At 44.0% G+C, this 13,930-nt stretch overlaps 1 protein-coding gene across 6 annotated transcripts in view; it reads right to left on the minus strand.

Moving 5' to 3' along the window:
• Nucleotides 1-13,930, minus strand: part of arid1ab (AT-rich interactive domain 1Ab) — an 85,526-nt gene that overhangs the window by 12,807 nt on the left and 58,789 nt on the right. For 3 of the 6 annotated variants that reach the window (XM_074614246.1, XM_074614241.1, XM_074614244.1), the window contains 5 exons: nt 5,963-6,203; nt 4,864-4,953; nt 3,698-3,865; nt 2,929-3,232; nt 726-901 (listed from right to left, as the gene is read on the minus strand). In XM_074614246.1, the coding sequence (XP_074470347.1) occupies nt 726-901; nt 2,929-3,232; nt 3,698-3,865; nt 4,864-4,953; nt 5,963-6,203 (979 nt within the window). Of the gene's footprint in view, nt 1-725; nt 902-2,928; nt 3,233-3,697; nt 3,866-4,863; nt 4,954-5,962; nt 6,219-13,930 lie in introns of all 6 variants that reach the window. The other 3 variants (XM_074614242.1, XM_074614243.1, XM_074614245.1) reach the window with 3 other exon arrangements.

Raw genomic sequence — 13,930 nt, forward strand, 5'->3', positions numbered from 1 at the left:
CCCAGCACGCTCATATGAGACATCAGGTTCTACCAGCTTCCTGCTAGCTGTATGCGGCTGTAATAATGGATATATTGGCTGTAATTCATCACTTTTATTATCTTATAATACACCCATGGGCTGTATGCTGTAAGCCTGTACCGTGGTGGATGTATTAACATCTCTGTTCCCAAACAACCGGCTATCGGCCAGTAGCTAGTAGCGCTAGTAGCATGACATAAACAGAATTTAACGTAGTATTAGCAAAGACTTTACACTGATTGTAGGCTATTTACTAATACATCCATGGTCTGGGGTCTATTGTACATCTATTGTGGAGGTCTTTGACATAAAAAAGTTTGAGATTGCCCTCAAAATATGCCCATCGCTCACTTTATGCTCCTCTGGGAAGCAGCCGGGAAAGAAGTTTATTAAATAAATAAATAAATAAGTAAATAGTTATAATAGTATGCATATTTATAATAGATTTATTGTTCAACACAGGTCATTTCGGTAGAGACATTCAAATTATGACAATAGAATAATAATAATTTTGTTTTACTTTTGCACAGCACTTTGTAGGTGGACGTTTTACTGGCATCTGATAGTCGCTTTCAGTCCAAAATGGCGGGAGCGTAGCTTGAGCGCTGATGTTGCAATGGAACAACCAATTGACTTTCACTTCTTATCAATAGATGTTCTTTGGTACCAATACCACTTGATGATTCATTGCAGCTTTTACTCACCAGGAGTGTTGTTGGCAATGTTGGCTGCCATTGGGTACGGCACCGGCCCCGGCACCGGCCCCGGCCCCGGCCCCGGCCCTCCCTGGTTCATCATACCGTGCATGCTGTTCATGCCAGGGCCGTATGGAGAGCCAGTTCCCATCATGCCCTGGGACATGTTAGGGTAGCCAGGTGGCCTAGAGAGAAGAGAACGCTCGTTTAGAAAAGAATGATGACCCAAAGAAACATCACAATAATCATCCTTTCATGCCATTTCTGTTTGATTCTGTAACAAATCTCCTCATCTTGTTTGCTGCGTTTAGCTTATTCTCTAGGAAATATCAATTTACGTCATATGACTCCGGTAACTGCCAAACCCACGAGTGCGTCTCTGTAGGCTGAGCTGGCATCCTTGCTGGGGAAAGATGTGATTCACTGATCTCTCTCGGAAACCATCTCCTGCTTTCTCACTTTCTCCTCTTTCTCCCTTCTTTCTCTCATAGATAAGTGTCTGGTCTACTGCCATCTACTCTGCGGCACCAAAACACACAACAGACCGGCTTGCACGTGGGAAGAACCAATCATTTTTCATGGTCACAAAACCGGCATATACAAGGAAAGGACACACGCATTCAGCTACAAGATGGAAAAAAATAAAATCTCCAGGCTCCAGAGTCAATGCGTCATAATGACCCTTGACAGTTAAAGTAGGGTTGGGAATAGGGGGGTGGGGGGGAGATCTATATTTTGTGCGGCAATATTGTATTGATACACGGACGTCAAGTAACATAAACTATTAACCTCTTAACAATCAGACGGCCAAGGAATCATCATGTTGGCTTGTCGGGAAGAACGCTAAATAACGCTCCAAAGTTACGCAAAATTTTGGCGCAGGATAAACTGGCATGGCCATTTTCGAAGGGGTCCCTTGACCTCTGACCTCAAGATATGTGAAGGAAAACTCTGACATGAACAGAGTGACAACTGTATTTTATTAGATAAAACAGATGTTGACAAACTGCATAATTTGCAGTTGAAAAAAGGTAATAAATCGCAATATAACTTATTGCAATATTCCGCATATCGCAAAATGTTTAAAATCGTATCGTGGGGCCTCTGGTGATTCCCACCCCTAGTTGGGAATGTTGAGGAACTAGCAAGAGTACGCTAGATTCTAAAAATGATCCCACCTAAAAACCCGGCCCAGTGTGCCAACTCTTTTCCAATGAAAGTAGCTAGCAGCACTAGCTCCAAAAGTCGCTAAATCGAGCGAGAAAGTCGCCAAGTCGGCAACACTGATAGTCCGTCCCTTCAGGCCTCCCTCCAAAGCAACCTCAACCTGGATCCTATTTCGCCATATTTTTGTGTCTAACTGACTAAAAGGGACAACTATTTTTGAAATGTGTCCAGTACTGAGGGATACCGCTGTAACCAGCAGCAGCGAAATGAGCTGCGAGGGCAAGTAAGCAGCGTCAATGTCACGTAACGTTCACTAAAAGTGCTTGTTTTTTTCACTGACAGGCTCAGATTGTTATTATAAGTGTGTGAAAACATTATGAAAGGACCCTACAGAGAAATATACAATTCTTTCTTTACTTTACGCTTGGTCAATTTTTTTTTTTTTTGTGTCCAAGTCCCGCTCAAGGAGAAGTCTCGTTGTGAAATCTGAATATCCGTATACTCTGGCTCAAATAAATACGGGAGGCTATGGAATTCAAAGACCTCGTCCACATTGTTGAAATCATCTAAATATTCAGCCATGACATTGAAAATCGTTTAGATAACACTAAGCTACGCTTTCTGTACTCCAACACAACAAACACTCTCGTTTCCACCGTGGATGTATTCCACCAATCCTCCGTTGTCTTCCGGCAACACGTCACTTCGCCAGATGTCAGAATGAGACTTTTCCTTGAGCGAGACTCTTTCCATAACGTTGTCAGAGACTCTTATAAGAACAATCAGAGCCTCTCATGGCAAAAATAAGCACTTTTAGTGGACGTAAATGACGGTGCCAGCTTGCCCCAATAGGATTACATTGCAGCCCGTGAGCAGCTGTCGTCTACAGTGCTCTCCCTCGATACTGGACCAGTTTCAGAAATTGTTGTCCCTACTAGTCAGTTAGACACAAAAACATGGGAAAATAAGTTTCAGGTTGAAAAATACTAAGGTTAACCTTTAACTTCACCCCTGTCTCACTGAGACACTAGCTGTGAGCACCCACCTGTTGTGTACGGAGTTTGTGGGTCCATGGTGCATGGCGGGGACGCCGTCCTTCCTGGTCATGACTGGAGGGGGACACATCCCGGACGCCACCGGAGGAGGCATGCCGGCCATGTTCGCGGCGACCATCGCAGGACCAAAGGGCCGCGCGCCCATCTGCCCCGGGCCTATCCTGCCGGGCGGGATGTTTCCATACGGAGCCCCGCTGCCCTGACCGGGCATGGGGTTCATGGAGCCGCTCATGCCGGGACCGGTGGGGTAGTTGGCATTGGGCATCCCTGTGTAGCCGGGCTGCCGGGGGTAACCTGGAAGGGTCACAGGAAAGTAGATTTTAGCAGGGTATCTCTCCATGCCGTCCTACTGTGTTTATGAGCTGTGAGGACTTGTACTCATCTCCCCCTGACGAGATAAAGAGTTTCAGCGGTCCAGCTCTAAATTTACCTCTGTGCTGCGTGCTCTGACAAGCAGCCTGATGAAGCGGGCTTTATCTGGCCCTCGCTGTTCACCGCTATGACTCATAGCAGAACTTCTTCAAAGCCCACAGAAACCATCCCAGACTTCAAAGTGAAAGTGATATAATTTCATAAATATATGAAGCGAGAGGAAACTTCAAAGTCTTTTTTAAAAAAATCTGGGCTATCTACGAAACCGTGATGGTCGCAGGACGACAACTGTAAACTCATTCATAATATTTTTCAGGGTTTGAAAAACGTCAGTGAAGAGGGCCTTTTAAATGAACACAATTCTTCTCTTCTGCCTCGAGGCCTCACCTTGTGGACCGTACTGGGCCCCCTGAGGCCCGTAGTTCCCCATCGAGTTGTTCTGGGGATATGGTCCCATCCCAGTATGCATCTGGCCTCCCGAAGACTGGCGTGGAGATAAGGCGGAGCCAGGTTGTCCAGGGGACCCGTAAGGAATCTGAGGGTTACGCATGTACACTGGAGAGGATTGGGACATCGTTAGGTCTCAGAAATATGTCGTAACATATACAGTACCAGATATATGGCTGGAGAACTGTGTAGGAATTAGGGATGCAAACCCTAACCATAAAAAAAAGAACCGTTCAATGACGTTCAATCCGAACCGTGGGCTTGTTGATGCTATGGCGTCATATAATATAGAATTATAATTCATTACCATCAATCAATCTTTCTATTTTGGAGTTCAAACCCAATGGAAATGTGTTTTTGTTTTTTTCTTCTCCCCAATGTGCAAAACAAACTGAACTGAAACCGTGACCCAAAAAACGCAATACAAACCAAACCATGGGCTTATTGAACCGCTGCACCACTAGTAGTAATGGCCACAATGTTTAATGTTTTATTGTCGTGCTACTGTCGTTTAATTTCTCTCACGAGAGTTGACAGAAATTCATTTTTATCGGTTGTAATATATTATAGCTAAAAAAAACTAAACCTAAAATCAATTTACGCTCATTTTCTTTACGCTTTTTAGTATTATTTTTTTAACCAGGCAATATCGTTTCAGTTTTTCTTAAAGGATAACATTTTTTTATTTAGTTTCAGTTTATGACAAAATATTTTTCACTGCTTATTTTCCTTTTAGTTTACTGTAGTAACCCTGGCTCAAACACACGGTTACATAACACATCATGTCCCCGTGTGAAGAACTAGCTCTTCGCTTCCTCACAGACACACAGAGGTACAGTACTGAGTGTGTCTGTCTGTTCTTCCCCTCATCTGACCTGGCAAGTAGACGACAAGCACATTCTTATTTAAAGATGCAGCCTGGGGGAGTGTTTACAGGAGGACAGAACGCATACGAATGCAAACAAACAATCACACCGACAAGCTGCCGAGGACGTGGCACACATTCTTGCACTGTTGATTCCCTGAGCAGAGGAGGGCTTAGGTACATTTTTTTTTTTTTAAACGGTCTTGTTCAAAAACCTCTCGGACCGTGTCTCAACACTCACCCCTGTCCTGGCCCATGGCTGACTGGTTCATGGAAGAGTGCATGATGGTGTCTGACTGGACGCTGGGCGGCCGGGGAGGCATCTGATTACCTGCAGGACGGCAACAAAACGAGAGTTCAGCAACTCCAAAGAAAGAACTTCTTCGTTATCTTCAGTCTTTGCCTTAAACTTAGAAATATTGTCCATCAAAAGGACCATAAGCCAATCAAATACACTAAAACAAAAACAAAAAGAAAGATGACAGTTGACATGTTGGCCGCCTGTTAAATTGCTCTCCACAATGAGTAGTTGGTGGCATCGTAACTTCTGTTTCTCTGCCGTCTGGATGGTTTACTAGCATCATGTTAGGAGAAAATGTTCCCATCTGGCAAGCCGCTTCATGAATTACAAATGGGATCCGCTGTATCTGTGAGTGAGCAAGTGTTGAATTAAAACTCTAAATCTGTCTGCTGTTGGTTCGCTGGATGCTCCACACGGCAGCCAACTCTCTATATGAACAATGTGTTTTAATATTTCTTTTTACGTTTAGCACCCTTTAACAGGTGAAACAATATTATTGTTATTATTATGCAGTTATTTCAGACTGCATGTTGCTTACTTTTGGTATATTCATTGTGGTTGGTTGTGTTCATTTTTTTTTCCTTAGTGGTTAAATTTAATTTAATCTGATTACACTAAATAATCTCAGTATGATACATGTTTGTGTTTGAAAAGTCATCTTGGTTCTGCATGAATATAATAATAATCTTAATTTCTATAGTGCCTTTCAAAACCAGAGTAACAAGGTATTTCACAGAAAAAAACATTATATACACAGAAAATGCAATAAAAACAGGTATTTTAAGAAGTTGTCAAACATAGAGATAAAACAAAATATAAAATAACTATATTAAAAACATTTTTAAGTTCCAGTCTGTATATAAGACTGTCCTTCCTCCATGTTAGTTATATTGCATTAAGAAAGAGATTTTGAAACTTCAATGCTACTTCAATGCAATTGCACATTGTACTTGTGATACTGCTGTGAAATCCTTTAAGACATGAGCAAAAAAACTCATTTAAAAATATTTCAAACACCAGCTTAGTATTTGTTCTTTACCTGGCACAGCAGCAGGGGACAGAGGGCCGGTGCGAGAGGGGGTGACGCTGGCGGGGGAGCCCACAGGTGATGGCGAGGGCCCGCGTATGCCCGGCAGGTGGGGCGAAGTGTGCGGAGAGAAGGGCGACTGGGCGGGGTTGCTCTGCTCGCCCTGACTGCTGGATACCCCTGAGGTGCTGACGCCCGGGCTCAGGGCCCCCTCCGTACCGGTGGGCAGGTCGTCGATGGAGCCCGAAAGATCCTGAAACAAGAGGAGCTATACGTTAGGTTAATAATCGTCTTTACAGGAGCATGAAGTTAGTCTCATCTTTGGACACAGTTTGGGTTTCTATCAGAGGACTTCAAAAAGAAAAATGGAAGTGATATTATTTGATTTCCTATGTATTTTAAAGAAGGTGGAACAAAGCTTTGTAAATCTATTTTGGCTGATAAATGGCATGATAAATAGCAAGAAAACCGGCTTAGTTCAAGTTCCAATCTGTTGTTTATTCAGAACAACAGATTGGACACTCTTACTTTCTGATAACATCTCTATTTCTTCTTTGTGTAAAACCATGAAATAAGGCAAACATTAGCTGAAGCCAAGGACTTTCCATTTGTTTTATGGATTATGTTTTCAAGCGAGTGAATTAAATGAATAAAAAGCAACTAATGGAAACTAATTAAAATGTTATTTTATGCACCATTTCAACAGTTTCTAATGGGATGGGTTAGATGGGATCGTTTATAAGAAATAAATGTTTCCAAGACAAAAACTGTCAATCAAACAAATCAATCCTCTGCAGCTTTGAGGAAACTGAGATTATGATGGAGTAGTAAGAGACATTAGTGGGAAAGCCAATGCACAGTATCAGAGACGTGCGCGTCAGTGTGTGTAAGCAGAGATGTAAATAAAGCCCAGTTTGACTCTTAAAGGTCTTATTGATAAAATGTTTTTATTAGGGCTGTCAATCGATTAAAATATTTAATTGCGATTAATCTCATGATTGTCCATGTGATAAACAGAAAATTAATCGCACATTTTTTATCTGTTCAAAATGGACCGTAAAGGGAGATTTGTCAAGTATTTAATACTCTTATCAACATGGGAGTGGGCAAACATGCTGCTTTATGAAAACGTATGTATAGATTTACTACTGGAAATCAACTAACACAAAACAATGACAAATATTGTCCAGAAACCCTCACAGGTACTGCATTTAGCATAAAAATATGCTCAAATCATAACTGGAAAACAAAATGTTTTCTAGTTTCATATGATGATGATGAAGTATCTTCACTCTAGCTTTAAAAACTGAGCCCGCTACAACATCCGAAAAAATCAATTGCGTTAATGCGTTACAGAAATTAGCGGCGTTAAAACGAATTTGCGTTTACACACAAAAAAATTATTATGATTGTGAATTAATTACTTAAAAAATGTTGGTGGTTCCAAAATGAATGTTTTGTTTATCTCTGTGGAAGATAGCTGACGCTTTGTTCCCACGTCTAACAAGACTTGTGAGCCAATATTAAAACAACGTTGGTATCACGTGGTATCTCCGGGTCGTCAGTTAGTGTGGAAAAAACTGATTAACGGCTGAGATTGACACTAAGTGCCTGGTAACAACTTGTTGTGAAGTAAATGCGATGGAACGGGGGAGGGAAAATACAACATCTAGTGGTTGAATGTTATCAATAGCACCTTTAAAGCTGGAGAAGAAAACTGCTGCATTTGGGGGAATCAGTGACTCAGAGGTTTTTTTCCTGCACATACTTGAATGACGATTGTGAAAGCGTTTTATTTCAGAGTCATGTCAAAGTCAAAGTCAAGTGAAGTCAAATCAAGTGAGTGGAAATCCAAATGGCCACTGATGCATTACAGCAATCTTTGCCTTCACTAGGGTGTACGTCTGTTATTCTCTCATACTCTCAAGACTGCCAGCGCTATTATGGTGCAAACGCACAATCAGGTACAATGACTCCTTTCTCCAACCTCTTTAAAAATACTCCACATCACTCCCATAATGCTGATAATGATCCATCTTGGCAAGGAGAACTCTGTTTGTGTGGCTTGCAAAGAGAAAGTGGGGGGAGAAAAAAATATATATATATTTGAAGCAAGTCATCTCGGGAGGCAGTTGAAATAATTGGTGCTGGGCACCGGCTCTGGTGCCATGTGGTGTTGTTATTGAGCCTCGCTGGCTGTGACACAAAGACAGCCAGGCAGGAAAGAAGGTAGGAAGGCAGCCGGCGATGATTATGTTTGTGGGAAGGTGAATGTTTACACACTGGCCACTCACGTGGAGCCCATGTGCTCGCTCAGAAATGCAAGCTCATCTGCCAGTCACATCGGAGGAGGGAAAAAAAATGGGAGGGAGGAGGAGGAGGAGGAGGAGGGAGAAAAAAAGCACTCTTTGGAAGGTGGCCAACTATTCCCATAGAAATCTCACACTCGCAGGCTGGCTGCAGCCCCGAAGCCGGCGGTTTTGCACTTGAAACGGCGCCCGTTGCTATTTTTGGGACGTGACCTGATGGAGGAACCCCAGAGGGAGTGACAGGAGGAGAACGCTGATTCAGAATCCACCTCCCCCCCTTCAATCCACCCCCACCCTGTTCCCTCTGCCCTCCCTCCATCTCTTCGGTGACTGCACAAACCCAGGCCTTTCTGACCTGCATAGGAGACGCAGCAGCTACAAAACCATGCGAAGCTCAGCATGAGAATCACACTCCAAGTGTTTCATTTGGCTGATACCCAATTAATGCTCGCACATGTAAAAACAGGTCAGAAGGAGGCAGAGAGACGCTGTGTGAAAGCAGTGAAATCTGAATGCTCTGGAGTAGAGAGCAGAGATCAAACAGCATGACATTCCTTGCTTAAACAACCATGGCGGGATGCTTTTCCCAGCAGCCAGCATCGTCAGATGACCTACATCCCCTCTCCCCCCACCCCCCTCTTCCCAACCAGCACCACCCCACATCCACTCAGACATCACAAGATCGGTCATCTGACAAGAGGGCTCAGTGTGCCAGCCGCCACGATGACCACCGCCATACTCAAAGCTTCAAGAGATCGCTGCACAGAGTCGCGTCTCTGTGACAAAAAAAACCCTCCAACACCAACCGCTCCCTGACCTGACCTGACCCAGACCACAGGGCAACAAAGGTCAGGGGTCAGTTCCTGGGGTTGTGCCCGGGAGTCGCACCTCGGCAGGAGGTCACGGCGGACGGCTGCACCAGACACACACTTCAGTCTCACACACGCTTCAGTCACGAGACAGAAAGAGGGACCAAGAAAGTCTTTAAAGGCGGGAAAACAACGGCCTTTAAAAGTGGGATTCAGGGTACTACGGGGGTCCTTGGGGCTTTTAGGCAGAATATATATCGTATACGCTGTACATACGGTATATAGTCATCTTGTAATCATCTATTACATACTGCACATAATCATCCAGTCCATATATATCCATCCAGTATTGATTTCTTTGCACTATTTTGTATTGTTTACAACTTAAAGACCACTTGACTTGTGTGATGGAATAATTGATATACAAGTTATCTTTGGAAGGAAGAGGTCCGGAGCTGATGATGTCTTACAAAAGAAGGTTTATTGAAGCTTGGCCAAGGAGAATTGTCAGGTCTCCACAATAGATGCTCTCTGCGTGAAGGCCTCACAACTCTGCCCTTCCTCCCCGGTGCTCAGTGTCTTACCCCTTATCATGTTATGACTTACTTCGTTCCTCTGGCATCTCTGACCCTGGTTGCCCTAGCGACTGGCTCTACGGTGAGCAGATAACGGTGGCTCCTCTAGACAGGACTCCAACCCAAGAATAACAGAGGGACACTCTGACAAACACTTTGACCTTTCTACCAACAAGAGAGGAATTGATGGAAAATTCCATCACAACTTGTATATAGCGATTCATTTCTTATTTTATTGTTGGTCATTGATGCTTTTTATATGTATTTATATATGCACCTAGTTTTTTCACATACCTGTGTACCTAACAGTCCTGTCTAACCTTTACCTTTATTGTCCTGCTGTGTTGCCCTTGTTCCCAGCTGTTATTTCTATTTTTCTGTAAGTACATTGAGAGAGATGCAAAAGTTAAATTCCCCGCATGTGCACACATAACTGGCAAATAAATCAGCAAAAATCTACCAGAAATGAGAAAAAATGGAGAAGCAACAGTCTTCACTCCTCCACTATGACCTCATATAGTGTAGACTGTGGCTGGGCAACGTTTTTTTGGCACCAAGGTCAACTGTCAAGCATCACGAACTGTCGAGTGCTGAAGACGGGCATTCAACACTTCCCCCAAATTTGTAATCATGTTTTACTTATTCTTTGTCGACACAGCTTCTGATTTGAATCAGTTGTGAACTGTATTGATTTATATTAAAGGACAAGTTTTTATATCCATCATATGTTTTAAATCAACACACCTGTCTACAACAGCGGGGTGGCGTCTTGTGTGTTACTCAAGAGTCCCGAAAAATATTCGATGAGGGATTTCGAAAGGATTTAGATTTGATAAGTGGATTCAGAATCAATTGACAGTTTAGTAAAGTGCCTGTTCATATAACGTTTGAGAAGTATGGCTTATTTTATAGCTGCAAAGATTAATTGATTATTCGATTAGTTTTCAACTATTAAATTAATCGCCAACTATTTTGATAATCGATAAATCGGTTTAAAAGTAAAAATTCTCTGATTTCAGCTTCTTAAATGTGAATATTTTCTGATTCCTTTACTCCTCTATGATAGTAAACTGAATATCTCTGAGTTGTGGACAAAACAAGACATTTGAGAATGTCATCTTGGGATTTTGGGAAACGCTGATCGACATTTTTCACCATATTCTGACATTTCATAGACCAAATAACTAATCGATTAATCGAGAAAAATAATCGACAGATTGATCCACAATAAAAATAATCGGTAATTTAAGTGAAGAATCGATAAGAGATTCTAAAGTATTTGGATTGGATAAACGGAGTCGGAACTGGATTCAAAATCGATTGACAGCATAATTAAGTGCCTGTTCATATAATGTTATTTTACTGTTTAACATTTGGGAAGTCTGGCCTATAAAAATGTTGCATGTTCATATCCCTCAAAGTATTTAAAAAAAAAAAAATATATGGTTTTGGCATCATTGGCACTATAACGTGTAGACAGTTGTACAATTCAACATTAAACCAACAATAACAAAAATATTCCTGAATGACAAAAATCTCATCAAACGTTTATTGCAGCTAATGCAAATGCTCTAAAACATTCACGTATACACCTGCCGTGCAGCACAGAGGGAGAGCTCTTTACCATTCTGTAAATATCTGACAACTGACAGCTCTGATCCCTCAGCCTGCATGTACACACACACACTCACACTCGCTCCTACCTACTCCCACTCTGCAGTCATTGATTTTTCCCGGCTCAATACTGCACAGCACCAGCCTGTTCTGCTGACTGCACAAGCCGGACAGCGAGAGCAGAGAGGAGAGGAAGGAGGAGGAGGAGGAGGAGGAGGAGGAGAAGGAGGAGGAGGAGGTTGGTGATACTGATGCTGTGTGGCTCTGCTATTCAACACGCTCATTATTAGAAGGCAAATGATGAAGAGGACAAGGATCAGGCATGAGGAGGAGTTGAGGGACGGGTGGGTTGTCTAAGTTGGAGTGTGATGTTTTTAAGAGCATCGGAGGGAAGATCGCAGCAGTTATCATCCATGATGGTTTAGAATAACACGAGATATATAAAAAGATATTTTTTTATATATGCAATAAACAAAAGGGGGGATAGATATGTGAGCTGTGTTGTGGTAGAGAAGGGAGAGAGCTGCAGCTTTCTGTGGAGCTTCTAGCTCCTCTCTATGGCAGCCATTTTGTGTTTTTCCCAGCACTGCCTAACATGGAACTTCAGAGCTGCAGAACAGTGTCCGCAATGTTTGAGGGCTGAAGAGAGGCAAAAAGACAAGATTTATACAAAGTGGAGGGATGAAAATGCAATAAAAAAAATCCTAAAAAATGCACAGAACATTCCTCCTGATGTGATTATTGTTGTATTATTGTTCATGAATGTGGAAAACGTCTCTTTACTATTGCCATTATTCTCATATTCTCCACTGCTCCTCTTTGCCTGTGCTGTCTGAGTCATCTGCTCTGCTCTCCTCTCCTCTCCCCCGTCCTAATGTATTCCATTTGCAGATTACTTCACTGAATCAATCAAGCCCAACCAGAGCCATTAGTCTGCCAAGCCAGCCGATTTCTTCTTCTCTTTTTTCTTTTTTTTTGTAGGTTATGAGAAACAGAAAGTGGAGAGAGAGAGAGAAGGGAGGTTGCGTAGCAGCTCTGAGATAATGAAACGGATCTGGAATGTGTGACCCTGGCCAGTAGTGTAACTGGATCTGGTGGTGGTGGTGGTGGTGAGGAGGGAGAGGAGAGGAGGTGCGGGTGAGTTCATCCCTCAGTCACACACTCTCCCTGACCCACTCTCCTCTCTGTCATTCTCAGACCTCAACCGCCTGGCTGGCAGGCTTCCTGATTCTCAGGCCTCCAGATGCTAAACACAATATACAAAAAAAGAAAAAAAAGAAAAAGCTCCAGACTGGGCTCGCTCACACATCCTCTGTGGCGAGGTGATAGCTGAGGAAGAGAGAGTAAGAAGGGGGTGGAGGTGGCGGGGGGAGGGGAGGGGAGATAGAGGAAAAAAATGGCTGCATCTCGAGGGCTGCCATGGTTACTGTGATCCACGTGGTTGACACATTAGAGCCGACACAGTCCCTCCCCCCTGTTGCTGCTGCTGCCATCCCTCTGTCTGTCTCTCTCTCTCTCTCGGCGGCCTCCCTGCGTGCCTGGCAGGGTCACGGTGCAGTCAGCTACTACAAAAGAAGCAGCCCGTCATTGTTACAGGAAACGCAGACGCACCAAAGCCGTGTTCCTCCCCCCCTCTCTCCCTCCCCCCTCTGCTCCTGCTCCACCACCGCTTTAATTACACACTCAGCCTCCAGGCCGTATGCACTGAGGAGCACACGGAGAGAGAGAGAGAGAGTGGACAAACAGCAAAATCTTGAACTTCTTTTTTGCCGTCGTTTCCTGATGTTTGTGTTTACATGCTGACGGCCCCTCGTCGGCCGAGATCGCTCCGGCGCAGCACATTCGCCGCACGTTTCGGGGCTTTTGATACACACTGAACAGGGTCGTGGGAAAAGTCAGCTCTTCCCTTTTTAAAGCGTTAAGATCAAGTGAAATTTTCTCCGCACAGTTTCTAAAAGGGGGTTTTTCTCTCTTCTCTTTCTCCCAGCTCAGCCTCTGAACGTGCTGACTTGACTTAACTGTACTATCAGAGCGCTTCTATCTGCACGCACACAGGTGACAGAAAAAAGACTGCGGGCGCTCAGACAAAATAACATTTCAGGGGCCGTCAAAACCACCTGTAATGACTCCACTGCTGCAGCACCGTGAGGATGACAGCAGGAAATGTGGAACGAGAAGACGGACAGGTGGCGGAGGGGTGTTGCCGACGCCTCGGCCACCTGCCCCCCAGAGGGTCCCACCTGCGTCCAGGGGGCCGCGCCGAGCCGCGAGGAGCTTCTGGGAAGTCCACCGGTGGCTCGGAGAGAGGCAGCTCCGGCCCCAGCTCCAGGTTTGCAGGGCTGAGCTCAACCATAAGGGGGCACTCCCATCCCACTATGAGGGAAGAACTGGAGAAAGGAGGAGAAGCAAGGCAGGCCCCTGCCTCATACAGCAGCAGCAGCAGCAGCCATTACAGGGCTTCACATAGAGCACAGGCTCACGAGAAACTCTCTATACACAGTTATAGGTGCGCCATGCTACTCTGACCCGATCCACACGATGATAAAGATGTGAGCCGTTGAGCCAAAACTACTCAGTGGATGAAATGAAAACATCTGAGTTCTGTTATCTCATTTCTCCAAAGATGTAGGCAAACAACAAATGTGGATAGTGAACAGTAGGGTGACACGAGCC

The sequence above is a fragment of the Sebastes fasciatus genome, chromosome 17 (assembly GCF_043250625.1).
Source record: "Sebastes fasciatus isolate fSebFas1 chromosome 17, fSebFas1.pri, whole genome shotgun sequence".
NCBI classification, from domain to species: Eukaryota; Metazoa; Chordata; class Actinopteri; order Perciformes; family Sebastidae; genus Sebastes; species Sebastes fasciatus.